The 23,492-nt window shown below is 37.4% G+C and overlaps 2 protein-coding genes and 1 long non-coding RNA gene across 4 annotated transcripts in view; 2 read left to right on the forward strand and 1 right to left on the reverse strand.

Moving 5' to 3' along the window:
- LOC134666638 (nephrin-like) overlaps nucleotides 1–23,492 on the reverse strand; it is a 198,402-nt gene that overhangs the window by 153,850 nt on the left and 21,060 nt on the right. The window contains exon 3 of one of the 2 annotated variants that reach the window (XM_063523851.1): nucleotides 17,314–17,351. The exons of the other annotated variant lie outside the window; for it this stretch is intronic. The gene's annotated coding sequence lies outside the window, so the exon portion shown is untranslated. The remainder of the gene's footprint in view (nucleotides 1–17,313; nucleotides 17,352–23,492) is intronic. 2 annotated transcript variants of the gene reach the window in all.
- Nucleotides 842–2,659, forward strand: LOC134666631 (uncharacterized). Its single transcript, XR_010098536.1, has 3 exons — nucleotides 842–2,057; nucleotides 2,222–2,368; nucleotides 2,480–2,659. It is a non-coding gene; the product is annotated as an uncharacterized LOC134666631 (long non-coding RNA).
- LOC134666929 (uncharacterized) overlaps nucleotides 17,635–23,492 on the forward strand; it is a 32,239-nt gene continuing 26,381 nt past the window's right edge. Inside the window, exons 1-2 of the mRNA XM_063524235.1 lie at nucleotides 17,635–18,572; nucleotides 19,557–19,657. Of these exons, the coding sequence (XP_063380305.1) occupies nucleotides 17,635–18,572; nucleotides 19,557–19,657 (1,039 nt within the window). The remainder of the gene's footprint in view (nucleotides 18,573–19,556; nucleotides 19,658–23,492) is intronic.

Raw genomic sequence — 23,492 nt, forward strand, 5'->3', positions numbered from 1 at the left:
CGGATTTCATATAACAAAGGGTAACTGTTTGTCATTTTGAAAGGAGATTTTAATAGAATTTGGAGGCAACTTTTAGAATCGGAAAAAATTACACATTTATTTAAATTGAACATGCAAACATACTCAACAGCTTTATAAATACCGAATAGTTCTCCAGTAAATACCGAAGATTCTGGAGGGAGTTTAATTTTTTGTACAACATTATACTGGTGATGAAATACACCAACCCCTACTACACAAGTATTTGTAGAAGGTTTTGATGCATCTGTGTATATGTGATGCCAACCAGACCAATTTTCGCCCACTAAGTTGTTAAATACAGGTTGAGCACTTATTATATCCTTAGAAATATTGGAGTCTAGAAAAACTTGCGGAGAAATAATCAAAGAGTCAAAATCTTTCTCATATATAGGAAGGTTAATATGTCTGACAGTAGGAGAAGATAGAGACAAAAATTTAAGGTAGCTATTAATTATACAAGGAGGAGATCTATTACGCCAATATGGAGACGACTGCATATGATCATAAAGAGTCGATAATTTTGTGATAAGAGGATGTACCGAAAATTGCATAGTCCTAAAAATGAATCTGTCGGATAAAAATTGACGTCTCAAATGCGCAGGTGGATCAACACACTCCACTTGCATGGCATTAGCCGGACTGGTTCGCATAGCACCAAGGATTGTCCTCAGTGACTTATTCTGTATGACATTGAATACTTTAAAGGCATCTTCTGTACCCGGTGTTAAAAGAAAAGAACCGTAATCAACTACGCTTCTTATAACTGCATTATAAATAAGCTTCAAATAGAAAGGATGGCTGCCCCAACATACACCAGCCAAGCATCTCAATATGTTTAATGAGCGTTCGCATCTACCTTTAACATAATTACAATGACCCTTGGCTGACAAATTGTAGTCTAAAACCATTCCTAAGTACTTAACTTCGTCACGAAAGGAGATTGTAGATCCATCATAGGATAATTTTTCATTAACAGTTTTTTTCCTTGGAGAGAATAAAATTGCAGAGGTTTTCGGAACTGAAAGGTCTAACCCATTATTATTTAAATATATATTTAGCTCCTTCAAACTAGAATTTATAATTTCGCAGGCCTTTTGAACGGATCTATTTCTAGAGTAAAGCACTATGTCATCGGCATATTGTAAAATGGATATATAATCTGGCAAATTAGAACTAAGGTCGTATGTATATACATTAAAAAGTAAAGGGCTTAGAACAGAACCCTGTGGTAGTCCTTTCCAAACAGTCCTATGTAATACTTTATCATCTAAATCTAACCTAATCGATCGTTCATAAAACATAGCAGCAATAATATTACACAAGCGTACAGGAACTCCCAAGAGAAACAATTTATTTACAAGAATTGATATATTTACATTATCATAGGCAGAATTGATATCTATAAAACAAGCTACTACATATTCCCGTTTCGAGAAGGCTAAAAGGATATCCGAAACTAACAAACTAACACAGTCTAAAGTGCTTCGGCTTTTGCGAAAACCATATTGAATATCCGGTAATAGTTTCTTACTTTCAATAAACCACTCCAACCTATTTTTAACTAAATGTTCCAAAATCTTAATTAAAACAGATGATAACGCAATTGGACGATAAGAATTTGGATCATTACGGGGTTTATTCGGTTTGAGAAAGGGTAACACCAACTGTATTTTCCAGTTTGGTGGAATGTCACCTGTCATAAAAATCCCGTTAATAATATTGAGAAAGTAACCTATAACCTTGTCACTAGAATGTTTCAAAAATGAATATGGAATACCGTCGCAACCTGGTGCGGAATCAATGACATACGATAAGACATTCTTTAGCTCCAATAACGAGAATGGATCATTAAAACGCTGCATGTTATCATTATCAATATTGGTTGGGGAAGCCAGTTCAATACACACGGGGGATGGGACGAATGGAGGAGCTAATTTATCTAAAAACTTCTCAGCTACTTTAGGATCAAGATTAAGGGTGTTATTTTCTACAAAAGCTCCTCTAAACATTCTAACCTTTCTCCAAACTTCTGACGGGTGAGTACTGGGGCTCAAAGATGCACAAAAGGCTCTCCAACTGTCGACTTTCTTCTTTTTCAAAAACTGTTTTGTTTCTTTTAATGTAACTAATAAGGAATTAAAGTTCTCTTCGCTCATATTATTATTATACTTTAACTCACTCTGTTTTCTCTTTTTAACAGCTTCTGAACATTCAGAATCCCACCATGGAGGGCTGGGAATATTGAATTTAGAGGACTTCTTACGCGGAAATACTTCATCAGCTATATTAATTATAAACTTAGCAAAAGCATCAGAAGTTTTAAACAAATGTTCCCGAGATACATCAGGTAATTCACTCAACCTCTCATCCATATGTTTGCGAAACTTATCCCAATCTGCATTTTGAAGTTTATATGCTAACAGTGGAGATCTTTTAAGTACTGGTTTATTTTTAATAGGAAAAGAAATAAGAATTGGAAAATGATCACTGCCATAGGAAAGTGGAAGTACCTCCCACAATAAGGAATGTGAAATGGAAGAACTACAAATTGATAAATCTAATGCACTAGGATTTTCATTGGGAGCAGACCGACGCGTGGGAACACCAGAATTTAATATACATAAATTATAATAATCAACTATGTCTATTATTTCCTCTCCTAAACTACTTGAATTTAAACACCCCCAAGCAGGGTGATGGCAATTAAAATCTCCTAATATTAAACATGGAGTAGGAAGAGATGATATGATTTTTCTTACTTCACTAAGTATGGAAAGTGAGGGATGAGGTATATACACTGAAACTATACAAATGTTATCTACAAGTGCTGAGATGATGGAAAATTCATTATTATGAGGTGCTAATGGAACATGAGAGAAATGATATGATTTTTTTACAAGGATGGCTACACCACCATGCCCGTCCGACCTATCTTCGCGGAGGCATGCATAGCCTGGAACTTTGAAACATGACTCAGACCTGAGCCATGTTTCAGATAAGGTAATAACAAAAGGGTCATACTTCTTAATTAAATGGATTAAATCGCTTTTTTTATTATTGATGCTGCGACAATTCCATTGAAGAATTTTGGAATTGTTGGCCATTATTGAAGGAAACATGAGAGTATGGACTGGTAATGTGAGCAACGTTGGACGGTTCTGAGTGATTATTATGTAAATTAAAACTTAACAATTGTATGAGTTCTAAGATGAGTTCATTGGTAGTTTTTTTGTTAAACTGTTGTGCAATGGCACTACCATTTCCAGAAGGAGACGGCATGTTATAATCTTTTGATAGATTAAAATGTGTGACAGTGTCGAAACCTTTCTGAGGTTTTGGCGGACTGCGAGGCTTAAGAAATACTGTTTTTTTATATGAATGTGAATGCTGTGTATTAATACCTAAATTATTGTTTTTAGTTGTCTGGGTCTGGGGAGATGACGGAGTGGCCATAACCACATCTGCATAGGGTTTGGTCACAGGAGGGTGCAATTTTGATGCCTCAGAATAGGAAATAGCACTTTGGGCCATAGATAACTTAATATTTTTTTGTCTCTCATACTCAGGACAACGAGCCTTATTGGTAGCAAAGTGAAGACCAGAGCACAGGCAACAAGATGCACTATCTTCTTCAACAGTGCAAGAGGAGCCCGTGTGACCCTGTCCACACTTGTAGCAGCGGGGTTTTGACCTGCATTGCACCTGTGTATGACCAAACCGGCAGCAATTAAAGCACTGGATTGTTGGATAAACATATAGGTCGACCGGCAAAGCGTTATAACACATAAAAATGCGTTTTGGTAGAACCTGTCCATCAAAAGTTACAACGACAGTTTGTGATGGCTTCCACACTGGAACGCCATCCACAACAACTTTATAATTGATTCTTCTCAATTTTAGAACTTCTCCACAACCTACTGGTACACTTATACTCTCTTTAACCTCATCTAAGGACATTTCAGATGGAACACCTTTAACTACACCCATTCTGATAACATTAAATGATGGGATGAATGCTGTATATCTATTCTCCTTCAGTCGGCTGTCTAGAAGAAAATGGTTGGCATCCTCATACTTTGAAAATGACAGTGAAACTCTATTGCGACCAATACGTTTAACGCTGCCATTAACAATGTTCTTAAAGTTGTTACGTTTTAAAAAGTTGCCAAAAGCAACTGAATGAATTGAAGTGCCATCATTTTGAGATTCTTGTTGCTTCTGTACATGTACAATATAAGGTGAACAATCTGAATGAATATATTGTTTCCTAACTGTGACTGTGGGCTGAGAGGAGATAATATCAGCAGGATTCACGGCTGGGGCCGGGGCAGTGGCTGAGGCCAGGGCCGGGGCCGGGGCCGGAGTAGGAGCAGAGGCTGTAAGCGGAGCATGAGAATGCGTACGATCATTATTGTTTGTGGAAACCTGACAATCGCAATTGTCCTTAATAGATTCCCTATCCCTATTTTTATCTTTGTTATGTCGCTTTTTTTTATTACAGTGACGACATATCTTCCTGGATGCTGTCCTTTTTTTCCTAACTTCAGTGGTAGATAATACTGAGCTATCTGTATCCATACTGTGGTATTCTTTCATTTCTCTCTCAGAGCTATTGTTATCTATAGTAATTGTATGTGAAACCGGAGGCCCACCTCCCCCTGGGTCGTGAGGTTCGCCGTCACCGCCCATGGCGGTGAATATACACTAAAAACTTACCTAGATGATGAATTTATATACACAAAATATAATAAACTAACTACTAAAGATATTTACAAACTATTTACACTGAGTTGACCACTATTAACACAAAAAATATTTAAAATTTGTTAAATGTAAAAAAAGACGCGCGCACAGGTCGAAGTTTCCCGCCCTTTTTTCGTAGCCACCGTTGGCGCTAGTAGTATATACAGCTGTAATGCTCAGCCAAGATATGGTCGGACCGGATCGATACAGCGATTGAAAGCACGATGCTTGTTTTTGTATTAATTAATCTTAATTGTAAATAGTCGTTATGTTGTATCTTCTTGCTGTGTAACTTTTTTCTTATTTAACTAACTGTTTACTGTATGTTATTTCTGTCTTTTTTCTTCTTGTCTGTTACCTTCCGTGATTCTTCTCACTTGATGGTCTCATCGGAAGATCAGCGCGGGAAGCCACCAGCAACATGCTGAGATGGGGCCATTTCGTGGCACTTTAATCTTATTTTGTGTTTTCTTTTATGCTATGTACTGTTCCGATTGTTTGTCCTTACGAATAAATCTATTCTATTCTATTCTATTCTATTTAAATTAAAAATATTTGGGATATCATAATCTGTAAGTTTATTTCAAATAAACAAAGCTTTAGAGATTTATCATTTAAACACTTTGAAAGTATTCAAGTGCACAGCAAAAATTTCTTCTCCAAGAAACAGGTCAAAGCGGCAGCGAGGAGAAACAAAACGCGAAATTTGATTTAAGCATTAATTAACTTGCGTCTGAACACGACAGAAATGACTAAGCAAAACGAAAAGGACAAACAAATTAATGTTCACTGAAGTTGATTGATCTGCTAATATTGTTTTACCTACTGAAGAAAATTTCGAATGGGAACTGACTATTCTTTACCGTCACACTTTCCACCAACAAAGCATCTTGGCTTTATATTCATATACTTGGCGCACCAAAAATAAGCGGCAATGCGCTTGTTACTCGTACTTAGAACGATAATCGGATTTTATAGTTTGTGAAAGCTTTGATAACGTGTTTTGTATTTACCTGTATGTAAAAATATGTTTACACTTTTGTACCCTACTCCTTTGTTAGGCAAAAGGAGTAAATATATCTTTGAACTCGACTGTACAATATAGAGGTAGGTACCTACTTAACATATATATAATATATGTAGGCTTATCACAAAACAAAAAGAATGTCCAAATCTAATGACAATTTTCTGTTGCCTAAAAAATTTGTTACAATGGAATCCAATCAAATACTTAATGATATTAATATGTTAATAGTAACCGATATCTTAACTAAGTAATTATATGGTCAATATAATATTCATGACTTCATAGCGTTGTGATTTCAATGATAAATACATTATGCATTAATAGGTTAAATGTTAAACCCAATTCCTATTCAGCATTTAGCAATTATTTCTGAGTACGAGTATTCAATTAGCCTACAGAGTTTTGTGGGTATAGGTCAAACAGATCACTGTGTTACGTTCTTTCCTGTAGACATACACAAGAGTTAAGGGCTATAAAGGTTAATTTTCTTATTTAACCCTTACCTACGTAAAAAGGTCCTCCTTTTATTTAGAGAACTATGATAAAATCATTACTTACATACATGCCCACAAGCTGTTAACTATTGCCCACAGGAGAGAAAAATGTACAGTTCGCGCGAACACGCTAGTTTTCTCTCCTGTGGGCAATAGTTAACAGCTTGTGGGCATGTAAGTACTTAATGATTTTATCATAGTTCTGTAAATAAAAGGAGGACCTTTTTACGTGGATAAGGGTTAAATAAGAAAATTAATCTTTATAGCCCTTAACTCTTGTGTGTGTCTACAGGAAAGAACGTAACACTGTGATCTGTTTGAACCGTATATACCTATGTGACCTGATATACCCTACCTAGTCCTGCTTGGAACTAAATACCTACTACAGGTAAAAGCTTTCCTCTAATATTTTTTTTTATTAAACTTCGTCGTTGTTTACGCCATGCAACAATGTCTGATGAAGCGTAAGGTAGCAGGTATAGTCTGTCCATTTTGCTAAGATCATGTACACTATAGTTAATGTATGGCGAACTTGATCTTAGAAATCGGACAGTCACTTAATTCACTGTTTAATTCCGTATAAATAAGAAATGATAAACCAAAAATATACCTATTTTTGATTTAGAATGGGTCATTTTCGATTTAGAATTCCACAGTCAAACAAAATGTAGTTTTGTGGAGCATTGTCCTTAACAAAAAAGTTGTAACTAAATAAATAAAAAAGTAATATTATATAAAAGCAAATGCTTAACAAACAAACTTAAAATTTATTACACAAATGATTGTAAGAATTTGATTTAACTTTGCACAGTGATAGATAGGTAACTTGGAAAATAACAGTTTTAATACAGAGATAGTAGTATCATCAATATTGGAAACAGATCGAATAACTAAAGCTCGAATTGGCCTTTATGGCCCGTATAACCTGTATCGCCTAATTCATTCTCTAATTTGATGCAACGGCGGCGGTTGGTGGGTGAAGACAGTGACTTCTACGCGGCGACTTCGTTCGTGTGTAGAAATAAGTAAACAAAAGGTAGAATAGTAATTGCTTGTGTAAAAATTAAATACACGTTCTCTTTATAAATACGATTCTGAAGACTTTTCTTTTGTGCAATAAAGTTTAAATAAATAAAGCGGCCTGGGCCTGGGCCTGATTCAATCAAGCACAAATTGACAACATGAGATTGATAATTGTGAGTGACCGCTTACATCCCCAATTGATGCAAATGTCGATCCATATAACCTATTTCTACATGAAATTAATAACAAGTGTGTTTTTAGTTTTATTTTTGTGTATAATAAGATGGATTATCTTTCAAATAAAAATACATAGGTACCGTGAAACACTATAACATTGCCTATTCAAAATAATTTTCTGTGTATCTGTAACTGCTTTTAAGTTATTTCGCTAGTACTGAACTGTGACCCGATGGGTAAAGATATGTAAATAAAGGGCAATGCTATAGTATTTTACGGTACATATTTTTAAACGGTTGAATTCATTTACGGCGTCTAATGTACGCAGAGTTCGTGTACGTTCGGATTTTAACGGGGTCAGCCCAATCATGCTAATGAAAACAAGCCATGCGATCCCGGCAATGTTTAGCCCTCTGAATATTCAGCGGCTATTTTCTTAACGGCTATCGAGATTGTTGCCGCAGTCTAAAATTATTATCCACAACATCAGCGCCGCCGGACTATACCGTAAAATCTAACGATGATTGGTTGCATTTAAAAACGTCTACGGTGGAATTTTCGAAATTAAATACGTGCGGACGGTACATGGAGCGGTTTCTAAAAGAAAACGCTTTCAATGCGTTTAGCACTATAATGGGTCGTAACTCCGACTCGTAAAATTCTTTCAGGTTGCATGCGTCGTTAAAAATATGTTACTTTCATCAATGGTAAATAAAGCTCTTGGCGAAACGTTGATACCTATCGTAAATTTACGGTTTGCTTAAGGAGTTCCAAACGTTTCAATGTTTCGAAATAAAGAACATATTCAAATACAATATTTCTGCAAGGATCGGATTTGTTAGTCATGTACGTACACTCGTATCTCGATATAATTAATTCCATGTAGCTATTCTCCTATACGCGTTTTGTCACGATCGCGTATTCCGTTACTCGCATATATTTTTGATTGCGTTTTACAACAAAAGTGTAAAATTAAAATCGTTCCTACATTTTATCTTTTTTGTATGCCTGTTGGCCAAATACAGCGACACTAAATACTGAGCTTATTTTGACTTGAACAAATAAAAGATGTTTCGCCATATATTACTTAAATAAGTCAAGAACAAAGAAACCCAAAATTATGTCCCTTCAATAAATTAAAATGAGAGATTACTGAAATGTGAAGTATTATTTTAAAGTGATGGCATGTACGGTATAATAATGTCAGCTTGCCAAATAACAAAGAGAAATTCCTCCAACATAAACCTTTATCATAAAACTTGGAGAACTTATTAATATTTCATTAGTGACATTTTCGTATTGTTACAGTCTCTTTCGTCAGTCAAAATTTGAAAGTAATTTTAAGTTTGATTACTCGGTTTTAAATCACATATTTAACGGGAACAAGTTAATAATTTCAAAATTACGATTTTAAAAGTCAGGTAGTTATATTAAACTTGACATTTTTGTCAAATACATTTTAATGTTTATTTTAGTGATCAATCTGACTGTCTGTAACAGTATTTGAGACATTTTATTGTTTGTTTAGATGAGTATTATGCTAATAGAATGTTGGAATAGTTAAATAAATGTTTTTATTATTTTACTTTTATACTCATATTGTAAAATCCTAACCCTAATTGAATAAAAAATAAATAAATATTAGGGGACACCTTACACAGATCAACCTAGCCCCAAAACGCCAAACTTATATAAGTACTATTCTGCCCTGCTAAGCCGAAAAGCGCTATCTCAAAAACAAATGATTTTGAAAATGGAATTCTTTTGAGATAGCGCCACTCGGCTTAGCAGGGCAGTATTATGCTTTTATTACTACGTATTTAATCAGGTACATACATATGTAGTTCAAGTACTCATAATGTGAGATCTGGTACCTAGCCTTAGTTAGTGACCTTATACATATAATACCGAAGTATTGTACTTATTTATAAATACATGACTAGGTATCATTTTATACTAACTGTTATTTAGGTTAACCTTTTGCCTACATTTGTCCTACCTTAAGGACATTAGAACACACCACACATACATATTATGTATGCGGTATACATATATAGTTTAACTTAAAAAATATAAGTGTAGGTAGGAGGAGGATGTCATGACATGATAATCAGAAAGATATCAAGCAGCTTTAACTCTAAATGATCTCATTATGAAGTCGTATCAGTAAAGGAAACTGCCTATCCAGCCTACGCGGATTAGGGTAACTTTTATTAATATAAAAAGTAGGCGGCCGCGACGATGGCTTCAAATATTGCAGCTCGACATGGGAATAATAAAAAAGTAAGGGAAATTGATGAGGGAAGCGTGGCTCCCTGTGGCGTTAAATCTTGGAATCCAATATTACACCTCAGTCCTAAATAAAAATCCGCAGAGGAAAGGTGCAAACAATGTTCATGTCTGCAAAGTACCTGGGATGTTATTAAAGAGTAGGGTATACCCTCCAGTGAATGAACACCCCCCAGTGAATGAACAAAATCACGTTTTTCGTCTAAAATAAGAAATATAGCAATTTCTTCCACTTGTTTAATTTTTTTTCTTATTAACAACTCTATTTCCTATGCAATGACAACCCGTAATAAATTTATTTTCGACAAGTTAGGATTTGACTGGCGTTTGAAGTTTACGTGTTTCTGGATTTGAAGTTTTGTATGAAAATATTAGATCCCAGATAAGAACAGTGTATAAGGGAATAAGGGGATAAGGGGGAGGCCTATGTTCAGCAGTGGACGTCTTATGGCTGAGATGATGATGATGATGAAGAACAGTGTACGTTTGGAGCAACATATGAAGTGCTTATTAAATTTTTACCAGTACAAAGTTTAGTTATTTGGTTAGATTAAGAGTTGAACCTTCTATTTATGTACACTTTGTCGGCGTATTATGCGATTAAGTCTTTATTTTTTATAGTTCCATTACTGGCTCATCAAATGTTCTGAAACCAGTAAATGAACAGTGTGTTCATTTACTGGTGTCGCGTAGATTTCATTTTTTTCCCAAATGTATATGTAAACGCAATCGTATTGAGCTTGTTTTTTGTGATTCTGCATAGAAAATGATTCTGAGTCATTTAGCCAGTATTGGAACAAACCAAATTTCTATAGTCCATTTACTAGATTAGTCATGCCTATGTATGAACAATACAAAATTTGGCTTGTTCATTTATTGGATTTCTACTAATTCTATGTATGAACAGGGTAACCACGAATAATGCAGTGACAAGTTTATTATTTTAAGCATTATTTGGTGAGCATGACCCCTTTTCATCAAAATATGCACGTCGGTTCTTGTTTTAATGGTTGATTTTATTTTTTCCTTTTAATATGTAACGGGTTTCTGTGTTATTGGTGAATAACCATCATTTTATTACATTCTAATCGATTCGAAGTTAATATGGAGGGATAAAAAGCCGGAAACGGTGTTTGTGATAAAAATTATTTTATTATGCTAATTAAAAAGAGTTAGATAATGTTCATTCACTGGGTTTTTCGGTGTTCATTCACTAGTTTTTATGTTCATTCATTAGGTTTTTGGGTAGTTTTTGGTAAATTCTGGTATAACTCAAAAACTAAGAAAGTAATTAAAAATCGCAGAAATTACTTTCTTATTTATTAAATGACGATTGATTAAATTGCAGTTAATTATTCCAATTATTAATGAATGCTGAGCAATGATTTTTCAAACTTGGATAATTGCTTAAGTGTTCATTCACTGGTGGTCTTACCCTATAACGTAAATTTTATTCGCTACGCTACTGGTGTACCAGCATAATTGTTTTCCCTGATAGCGTACAGTAGCTAGGGTTGTTGAGGTCAAAATATACTAGTGTGTAGTATACAGTCAAGATTAAGTTTATTGTGAATCAGACGCGGAATAGGTAGTTGCTCCGTACAACTCCATCGAGCTTATTAAAACCTAACCTAACACCCAAATGATAGCTTTATAAACTATAAAAACTGAGGAAAAAAGGGTGTGTTTTTACTTCTTAGGTTTAAGAAGTACTTTGCAGGACTTCTTATTTATCGAGTTCAGAAACAACGAAATTCTGTAGTAAATAAGTCCTTCTTTACGGCTTCATCGTTATTTACTACTACGCTAACCTTCAGGCCAACCCAACCAGGTGAAATAAAACCAAAATTGCTACATGCTATTTATTTCGTTTAATAAACCTAATGATTTGTTTTTTATATCTAATGATAAGTAAGATAGCCCTTTTATATAAAATAATGGTAAAATATATTGAGCACTTTTTTCGGATGATAAAGTGACTTATCAAAGAGTTCCCTCTGCCGACAAACTGCCCTGCAGTTTGGCAGAAGAAAAACATTTGTAAAATAGGAAAAAAAAAGTACTTTGAATTCACGAATTTCCTTGGCGCTTATAAGGTCGTTCCTACACGCGCATCCCGTGCCTTCCCCTAAAGGAATATGTTTGTCTCATTTCTGATACTAGGAATTCCCCGACTCATTTAGAGTAAATGTGTTTATAATTAATGTATTTTCCTTTTAAAAGATACTTAAAATATCTCATTTAATGCAATTTTTTTGCGTATCACAACTTAGTAAAATATTCCGTGTTTTATGTTTAAACAATATTTGTGCACTTTTATTGACACACCCGTTATAATATAAATATGCCGCTGCTTTTTTCCTTAATTTATACATTATATTAAAAATGTAAAAGAATGTTCTTGCACGCGGCGCATTATTCAATACACATAGAAAATTACCTTATTTAGTACCTATACTGGTGACGTGAGTGGTGACACACTGTTAACTCACATTTATAGACAAGTCTATCGCGAATTTATTTTTATAAGTACTTTTAATTACCGACGTTACGACACAGTTTCACTGGTCGTGGTCGCGGCTAACTGCAGGCCTAGCCAAGGTGACAATCGCTTGCGCTTCGCCATCGAATCGCTTTGTGTCTCTCTGTCACTCTTCCACATTAGTGTGACAGTAACAGTTACGTTACGGAGCGTTAGCGATTGGCATGTTGTCTACGGGACCAGATGTCCCAGCAAAATGTCAAAAAAGAGATTTGTCCAACTACCCGACGAAAAGTGTGTGAAAAAGTTTATCACATTTTCAAACCACTTACTGCACGTGGAGTTTTTTTTTTATTGGAAATCAATATGGAATCACCAGAAGACACGCTTACTATTTAAATATCGCTCACAATTTTGATTTTTTCAATATCGAGAATAATGTTTCGCTCTCGTTTCGTGCCAAAAAATAAATGAAAAGAATAATTAATTTGGCATAATAGGAATTGATAACAAACGTTGAAACCGTTTTTCTTCGCAACTGAAAATATATATCTTGATTATTTTCTTCGGGATCTGCAATTTAGATTTAAGTTAATTCGTCTTGAGAAAGTACGTACTATTTAGCAATTTTAAATTTCTTAAGAGCGCAGAGAATGCTAAGTAGAGGAGCACTAGCCACATTTTACACTAGCTACCATATTTAATTACTAAGTAAAAACGAATCTTGCTCTTGACTTGCATAGAGAACATATATGAACCATCAAACATTTTATACAGATAAACATATATAAACAAATCGATGAAATCTTATCAGAAAAGTAACTGAGGTTTATTAAGAATTGGTAATCTATACAACTTAAAAGTCCTGATTGAATGACTAATTTACATCAACGCCCAGCCGAAATCGTTTGCCCTAAAGCCCCCTCCACACTCGTGCGCGAATCGCGGCGCGAAGCCGCGAACGCAAGTGTGGCGTCGATTTTCGCAGACAGCGAAATCGACTCCACACTCGCATTCGCGGCTTCGCCCGCGATTCACGCAGATAGTCTGGAGGGGGCTTAAGAAGCTGTTTTTCACCACCACAAAGGATATAGGGCCTGTAGTCTCAGATATCAATTTTCATTACAATTACGCCAAGCGCGCACCACGATTTTAATTTTTGCGACACGATTTTAGAATCGCGCTGTAATTTATCGCAGAAAATTCAGTGCGCGCACTGCGATGGAAAAGTCGACGATTTGTTCATTCTCGACATGGATGTCGTACCAGTCGCTTGTCGTGAAACAATATGCAATCGCTGTATGACTGAGTATTTATACCACAAAGGTGATCTCCTTCTATTTCTATAATTAAACGGTCAACATCTAGCGTCTCATCTTGTAACTCCATTGGAGAAGCAGGTTCCGATATGTTGACGCTTGGAGAGCGAAATGCCGACTGAGGTCCCGGCTGCGATTTTATTATCGCAGTGCGCGCGGGGCCATACAGCTTCGTATGCTGCAATTCACTTTGCGACAATCGCGTCGCGCGCTGTCGCGGAAAAATGTAACAAATCACAATTTTAAAATCGCTGCGATTTTTTTGTCGCATATGCGCGCACCGCCATATAAGCCCATACGTTACATTTCTGCGACTAAATTAACGCGCGACAAAAAATCGTGGTGCGCGCTTGGCTTTAGAGCAAAAATGAAAAAATCACGACGGCGGCCATGTTTTCAATTTTGTGTTCGGATGCCTATTAAGGAGCCTTTTGATTCCTCAGATATCATCGTGATCAGACCAAATTACAATTTTGACTTCATATTCTTATACGAGAGCATTTCTAATCCTCATTTATCAATATTCAACATTTAAATCAAACCACAAATATAAAAAATTAAGATGGCGGCAATTATTTAACCGGCTTCATAAAAGGCGGTTTTCAACCCATCTTCCTACGCCTGCCTAATAAAACAGTCATATAGTTAGACCAAGAAAAGTCTGCAGCGACTAAGATAACACACGCAGTGCAAGTGTTATTTCGAACGTCAAACTTCTATGAAATTATGACGAGTAGGTAAATGACACTTGCACTGCGTATATGGTATCAAAATCGCTGCAGACTTTTCTTGGTCTTGCTCTAGAATCAGGCGTTACTTTTCGCGGATAAGCAATGTAATATGTGACGTCTCACGGGTAAAGGTACCTTATGGCGGCTGGCGCTTACGCTATTATTAATGTTGCTCCGATATTATTGCGGCGCTATGCGACGTAAGCGCCAGCCGCCATAAGGTACCTTTTTCTATGGAACGTCACATATTTTGGTTTTAAATATAAAATAGTCTTATTATTAGTATAATTGTTAGTTAACACCGACTGTATTAAGTTAAGCTTCAGATTTCTTGCCACTTACTGTCGCAGTAACTGCTTTGTCAAAGGACTGCTAATTCGAAGTGAGACGTTACACTGTCATTTATTAAAGGGGCTGGTTCTCAGAAATTTGCATCTATGACACTCCAACTATCTGCGTTGGTTAGCTACGGAACCTGAGCCCAGATAAATGCAGATTGATCGCAGAGTTGTCCGCAATGTTCGATCGGTAGGACCTTTGGTTACTCGAAGTTGACTTGGCACCGACTTTAAAGTATGTTGGCAATGCACAATTCCATTTTATATTACCTTTGGATCCTTTTTGAAGTTCTCTTATTACAAAATAGTTATTAGGTGTCCATTTTTAGTTTTACGGTCATGTTACAAATGCAATTTTGATTTTGACCGCAGTGCAATTGTTATTTATACGTCATAGTTTCGTAGAAGTCAAACTAACAGCGTGAGCTATCAAAATCGCTGCAGACTTTTCTTGGTCTAACTCTAGTTTTTTTCTGATAAATAATATCAATATTTTATATAAATAATATATAATATATTTTATATTATATATTAATATTCTCTTCTTTATTTATTTTTCTTCTTAAGTTAGGTTAATTATAATATGGATATAAAAGTAAAATATAAAAACACTTACAAACAATAAAAAAAAAATTATAAACACATTATAAAAAACCTAACCTAGGGTGCCGCCGGCAGCGGGGCAGGGCCCAAGCTGCCGGTGGTCAGGGCCGCAGAGTGAGGAATCGACGTACTATACGCGTCGTGTCCAAAATTACCGCCTTCTGCATCTGACCCTTGATCCAACCACCTAGCGAGAGTCTCTCTAGGTGTTGGTCGAGACTCTTCGCTATGAGACCGTTCGCTGACACGACTATAGGAACAATGATCGTCGAGTCAACATCCCACATGACGGTTATCTCGTGAGCTAAGTCTAGGTACTTGCTGGACTTGTCCTTCTCGGCCTTCACGAGATTCTCATCATGGGGGATGGTGACGTCGACGAGCACGGCCCGGCGCTGCGATCGATCTATCAGCACGATGTCAGGCTTATTGGCTACAATAGTCCTGTCAGTGATGATAGATCGATCCCAATAGAGCGTGGCACGACCATTTTCGAGAACTGGCGCAGGTGAGTACTTGTAGTACGGCACTTCACGGTCCACAAGGCCGTATAGGAGGGCAAGTTGCTGGTGAATAATTCTGGCTACGAGATTATGTCTGTGCAAGTACTCGCCGTTAGCAAGATGAGAACAACCGGAGATAATATGCCTGAGTGACTCTCCGGGACGGCGGCATGCCCGACAAATGTCGACCGTACCGTCCTTCAGGATATATCTCCGGTAGTTATTCGTCATGATAACTTCGTCCGCAATTGCACAGGCAAAACCCTCGGTTTCTCCGAAGAGGTCCCCGAATCGTAGCCAGTTCACCGACGCGGGTAGGTCTACATCGGGTCCCATGAGGGCCTTGTAGAACCGCCCGTGTAGCTGCTTATCCTTCCATACCGCCTTGTCCATGAATATTATTATTTATTTTTAAATATTAATATATAATTAATATAATAAAAATCCGTGTAATTTTTTTCAAAACACTAAAACTTATGACTCGCTTAATTTAAGTTATTACTTATTAAAATGTACGTCGTCCCTTCAAGTCCCTTCAACAAGTTATACCCAATTCAATAAATTGGTAAAATGATAAATACCAGACAACTTCAAACAAAGTAAAGCCTTAAATAACAATCATTATTCCTAATCTCATTCATCCCAGAATAAGATCACTCAGAATCAGAACATTATCGGTTTTACCCTCTCGTCCCTTTGCAGATTAAATTTTAGGAGTCAAAACGACGTGTAGTGTTGAGGGCCCCGAGCGCTGCTTGAATCTTCGAGAGTCGGGTCCTTACGTGAAATTTCATTACTACATGTCACATACACGGCTTTTGGAGAGCCAGCATCTAATGTTGTATACTAGATTTGGTTCATGATTTTAACAATCAGTCAGCGCAATCTTTTGTTTTTATGTTCTTTTTTTAAGACGAAACAGGAGCTGAGTTTTAAACATTTTAGGTAAATATACTCGTCTCGCTAACGGAAGCGGCTCCTAAAACTAGTGCGATAAGGACAAGGCGGAAAATCCTGCGTAAAAATCTCAAAATCGAGGTTTCGTACTCGACTGTTTCCTCCTCCAAAACTTAACCAATCGTAACCAAATTTGGAAATCTAAATGGTTATGAAATTATCTGTGTTGCACTGTTTTGCTTTTTTGGCTTATTGATATCAGTTTTAAATACTACGCCTCTCATTGTGGCATAGTCAATGAGGCCATTTTGGCCATTTTTGAAGGGCTCTAGCGCCTTATAAAACAAAAATATCAAAAAAAGCAAAACTTACCGACACAGATATTGACAATATTCATCTGTGTTGAAAAAAATCATTGCTTTAGCATCAAAACTCACGGAGGAAACAGTCGAGTACGTTTGTATGGAGAAATGACCACTCCTGTTGGCTCTTAATAACGTAAATTAATCGCTGCAGGGACAGTTTTGAGTTAAAGGTACAGCAATAACGCTGGTGCAGTTTGAATGCGATTGTTAGGTACCTTTAACGTCACGCGCCGATAATATTGTGCCGAATGGCACAGTCGTTAAGGAAATGGTATCTACAAAGCAGTTTGCCGATACTTACACAACTTAATCCAGCTCGTGATCCACCCAAATCGGTCTCTGTAAACAAAAAAATATTTTGTTATTATGTAATTTTTTTATGTAACTATCAATAAATAAAGGAGGGCCTTTGAATGTTGGGTACATTTAATTTGAAAATATTATAAAGATTGGATAAAATTTCAATGGCTGTTACGATATTAATCCTTGGTGTGGCAGTATTAAGTGCAGTACAGTGCAGTGTGATGCGCGCTTGGAATCGGACGCGTTTCACTGCATAATATCGAATAACATATTTATTCGCGATCGGCGTGACTTAGGTCGCTGCCCCGTATTTTTCGCGATGGGTTCGCAACAACTCATAGCGAATGAATTACTGGCGTTTGTACAGAATGCCATAGACACCATGGATGAAGTCAGCATCAGGCAGATCTGCAAATCAAGTTTCAGTGAAGACGACATTTGCAGTGGCAAGGCGCTGCTCTTCCAGACGCTCGGCAAAACTGACCAGATGCCACCCCGTCGGAGGGATGGGGGCGTGAAGAGTCTCCAGGACATAATACAACTGTTCAAGGAGATCGATCCAGACGTCGTGCCAGCCTTCGTTGCGAAGCGGCTAGACCGGTTACCGCCGGTTACCTTTGATCACGTCGATGTCACCAGGCTGCTGAAGGACATAACATTCCTGAAGACGAGTCTGGCAGAAGTGCAGGCTAAGTTAGAGGTATCTAATAATGCCATCAGTGAGCTACGTTCAGAATTGGCGTTATTACGTAGCGCACGTTCGGAATGTAGGTCAGATACCTCTAACATAGCCGTGTGTCACGTTGCGCGGAATGTGTCCAGCGGCGGTATTGAACCCGCGAATTTGGATGCGTCGGCGATTGCTGAGCAGGCGACCGCCGACCCGCGCCCCGCCGCCCGCCCGTCTACGTCACCGGAGACGCGCACGTCACGCGAGAGTACGTTAACCCCGAAACGTTCTTACGCTGCTACTGCTGCTAAGCCGCCTGCTGTGTCCAAGCCTAAGCAGCGGCCGAAGAAAGGGGTGCAGAGCCTTCGTGAACCTGTTCACAAGGACCAATCACAGCCGACTCTAAGAGAGTCGCGATGCGACGCGGACGGTTTCAAGAAGGTGGAGAAGAGAAGAAAACCGGCTCGTCAGAATCAGTGTGGTACCGCACCGACTGGACCCAACCATTTGCTGCGTCCTGCAACACCGTCGACGCTGCTGTATGTGTCCCGTCTACATTACCTTACGAAGGTCGACGACATCGTAAAGTATGTGAAAACGAAGACCGGATTCATCCTGAGGGTTGCGAAGTTGGAATCTCGACACAATGCGAATTTTAATTCGTTTGTGGTGAGCGTTCCGACTGATCATCTAGCGACCTTCACCAAGGAGGAGTTTTGGCCGAAGGGTGTCAAGTTTCGGCGGTTCCGCGGCTGGCTTCCTGACACTGCGGGGTTGCGTAATGCATCGCAGCCATAATGTGATTTGTAGTGTTTAGTTTTAGAATATATTTTTATAATATGTATGCTAGTTTTAAGGTATTTATGTATGGGCCACTAGTTGCCTGAAATAAAGATTTCATTCATTCATTCATTCATTAAATATCTCACTTCAAATATTTGCGCCCACAGTGATACCAGTGGCGGTTTATATGTAAAATGCGGTTTCTATTGTCTTTCGTTTTTAAAGAGGGGTCGGGTCAATATTATATTCAAAACCGCAAATCGGAGGCACTATAAAACTAGTAGGTACCTACTAACGATCACTGAAATAAGCCGCGGACGAGTAGACAGATGGACATACAGACGGACTGCCCAATTCGAAAAATGCTTACAAGATGTCACAGCGATACCATACTGATCTGTCAGTGTCAAACCTACAGTTGTTATACCTATGCTTCGACAGAGGGGAAATAGGCTTTGATCTCGGACTGTCTAGAACACAAAATGACTAGTGTAATATGTTGCCTATATCTCTTTTAGTCTACATCGCAAACGGTCTAGAACACAAAATGACCACATATAGGTAGGTTAGGTTCGTTAGTTATCTTTTAATGGCCGAAGGCCAAACCGCACAGAAATAGGAGCTCGCGGCAGCGGGGCTCCGTCGACATCGCTAACGTAAAGATAAACCGACGAAATGTAGGTAAATAAAGGTCTAAATAATTGTAGTAATTTTGTGTTCTAGACCGTTTGCGATGTAGACTAAAAGGGATATAGGCAAAATATTACACTAGTCATTTTGTATTCTAGACAGTCCGAGACCAACCCGGAAATAGTACGAATGACGTCTTCCTTCCCGGTATTACTAGAAAATCTAAATCGTTTACTTGAACCAGGTTATAAAGAGTTCGGTAAAAAATGGGACAACAAACAAAACGATATTCTGAAAGTAGTAATAACGAAATGTAACTAAGTCAAGCCCTTGCGTTTTGAGACCGTTGGTTACGTCTTAATATTATAATAAAAAATGCCAAATCTGTTTAAAAGCAGTTTTTCTTTCCAGCTTACTGGCCCGAAAATATTGTTATGGTTGAATGTTGGGAGAGATTTTAATAAAGGGTCGGTACTTTGGCCGAGCGTCGCTTTTGATATGAAATAAAGTTTGACACTGTTTTTTTGCATTTTAGCATTATTAAAAACATCTTTTAACTTGCGCTTCGCGATCTTAACTAGATACTTTCGTTTGCTTACCTCATAAATAAATAATAAATAAATAAATATTATAGGACATTTTTTACACAAACTAAATATGACTAAGCCCCACGGTAAGCTCAAGCAGACTTGTGTTGTAGGTACTCAAACAACGATATATATATAACTTATATATAAATACTTAAATACATAGAAAACAACCATGACTCAGGAACAAATATCTATATCATCATACAAATAAATGTCCTTACCAGGATTCGAACCCCGGGACCATAGGCTTCATAGGCAGGGTCACTACCCACTAGGCCAGACCGGTTGTCTATTCTACTGCTCTCTCGATAAAACTTGAAGACTCCGGTGGCCCTTAAACTTGTAGTGTTCTTAGTGTAGATTGATATTGCAAAGCGTAGATAAAGATATTGTAGAAATATATGGGACCGGAACACCCTATTAACTAGTTCAAACTCCCAGGTCTTTTCGCACTCCTTAAAAAACTGCGTATTTCGATATGCTCTTACTTTTAAGATATTTTGCGTCAGCGTATCAAGCCAAGTTCAAAAAAGAGACGATGCAGCTGCCTTACGTTATATATATTAACCCTTTTGACAACACCTGATTGACAAGGTTTTCCCAAAAAAAACCAAACATGTTCAAATTAATAGCCTGTGCACACCGGCTGCGTGTGCGTGACGTGCACGTGCGCGTGCGGCGTTGTAGTATACAGATCCTTATGGGAGATGGCACAACGCTTGCGTGACGTGTGCGTGTGCGGCTCCAACATTTTAGCGCACGCACACGCGCACGTCACGCACACGCAAGCCGGTGTGGCTCGGCCTTGGCCTTAATCCAGCTTTGATAATAGTTACATTTGAAGACAAGTCGCATTTCCCGAAAGTGTAATCTACTTTAAATCTTATATCGGAATGCTAAAGTTGAAATTCTATTGGCGCTTATGTGGTCGATAAATCGTACTATGCCTGAAAAAGGGTTCTTGAACTTTTTACCCCTACTTAACTCAAGTCAGTAAACATAAACTTACGAAATTTGATTCATGTATTGAGACCCTTAAGGCTAACTAACTAGAACTTCGGTTGAGTTATATTCATGAAATTTAGGGTTCTAGTTATTAAGATCTTCTTCTTCATCGCGTTATCCCGGCATTTTGCCACGGCTCACATAGGAGCCTCGGATCCGCTTGACAACTAATCCCATGATTTGACGTAGGCACTAGTTTTTACGAAAGCCACTGCCATCTGACCTTCCAACCCAGAGGGGAAACTAGGCCTTATTGAGATTAGTCCGGTTTCCTCACGATGTTTTCCTTCACCGAAAAGCGACTAGTAAATATCAAATGATATTTCGTACAATAGGTACTCGTAAGTTCCGAAAAACTCATTGGTACGAGCCGGGGTTTGAACCCGCGACCTCCGGATTGCAAGTCGCACGCTCTTACCGCTGCTAGGCCACCAGCGCTTCCAGCGGTTCTAGTTATTAAGATACCAACATTTAAAAATCGGGATTTTTCTCACTACTTTACAAGTACAATGTACGTAAGATTAGGTTAAAAATGTTATCCTTTAAAACTTTCAGGTACACAATCACATTTTTATTAGAAGCGTTTTAGTCACAGCCCTCAATATATCAAAAACCACTTAGTGTAATAAGTGGTTGTCGGTCGGATATTAGAAGCTTTATTCTTAAAATGTTCATTTGACGAATCAGAATGATATTAAAAAAGTATTGGATACATGTGCTCACTCAACCAACTGTACAGAAAAGTTTAGTGAACGAAAAAATAATTCAAATTCTATGACACAATTTCGTATTTGCATTAAGTCTCCAGATGCTATTAAATATTCTCTTTAAAATAACTATAGTATTATAGTATACTGCGACTCCACAGTCAAACTAAATGTAGTTTTGTGGAGCATTGTATGTAACAATAAAGTTATAACTTCTAGTATAATAAATAACTAAAATAATAAATAATAATAAATAATATTAGCATATAATCTTCAATTCAATAATATATTACTTATTTACTAAAAATACGCTGAAATACCTTTACACTTATTGAGATGGAGCGCGCTGCAAAGGGAACAACGGACAGAAGAGGCCTATATTTTTGAATATAATATATTCTATGTATTGAACGGTCGCCTTTCGGGTACGGAACCGTAAAATATGACACTGTCCTATTTAAACACCAAAAATGTCTTTATTTTTTATAGCTACTGAGTTTCCGTTTCCGAATACGTCCCTAGGACGAGATTGTTTGTCACGCACGAGATGAGTCCTCGTGCGATATAACTACCAACAGGCGAGAACGTTTGCGAACTTTGTTTAGGTATATCCCAACAAGTTCGCTCTTTAGAAACTTGTTGACTTTCGAGTCTTGTAATTAGGATAATTAGAGTTAAACTTCTTAGATATTAGAGTGTAATTTGCCAAAGCTTTTATTTTGGTATTACAATAACATCTCAGAATACGAAGTGTACTTAAAACATAATATTTGTAGAACCTTATGACCGCGTCATATAATATCGTTTTGCAAATGAGCCTATATACAAATACATACCTTAATTACCATCTGCAAAAAGTATGAAGTACAAGGCGTTGTATAAACGGTGATTATCAGTCCTGCGGTGTACTAGAGAATCGTCGACACTACGATTTACAGTGAGCTGCAGAGAAAAGGAAAGGAAGGAAGGCTGCATAGAAATTTGTATGATTCAGATTCAGATTCAGATTATTTATTGGTAAAACAGATACAATGTTATTTCACGTCATACATTTAGGCAGGTATAATTTACATATTGGATTAGGTACATAGGTATCATATTAATTAACTAACGTTCGGAACATTCTCATACTCGTAGTATAAATTCATCGACTTTATAACATGCAAGTTCACTGAGCAAGCTCTTTAATTTTTTAGTGAAAATTGCCTCACTAGTGGAGTTTTTAATATCGGTTGGAACACGGTTATACAATTTGGGCCCAAAGACGCCGAGAGATGCACGAGCCTTGGCCAGCCGCCTTCGCGGGAGCGCGAGGAGATTTTTCGCGCGATACCTTTCGCTTCTGAAACCGTACGTCAAGTATTTATGCAGGTTAGCTCTTACGTACGTGCAAGCCATTAAGATGCAAGGGTAATATGTAGGCTAAGAGAATGCTACTGTCTACACATACCTATTATTCATGTCTTCGACGCAAAAATTTACTGTATAGATTTTAACTCTATTAAATATCATCCTACCAACCTCTACAAATTTGCGATCGTATCCTAAAGGAGCTCGGAATCAACTTTTGACAACTTTATTCTAATGATTGGTGTATTCACTGATTTTTACTCTTCATTGAGAAAAGGCTGGTTTCCTCATTATATTTTCCTTTCAATAAGTTTTCAAGAAATACCGACATCTAACTACCTATTAGATCGTTACGCTCAGGATTATAATTTTAATCCATTTTCTCCGTTGCCGTTACCTCCGAAAATTCTTCACGAAACCTTAATTTCAGTTACCAGGCAGT

This window comes from Cydia fagiglandana, chromosome 8 (assembly GCF_963556715.1).
Source record: "Cydia fagiglandana chromosome 8, ilCydFagi1.1, whole genome shotgun sequence".
NCBI lineage: Eukaryota > Metazoa > Arthropoda > Insecta > Lepidoptera > Tortricidae > Cydia > Cydia fagiglandana.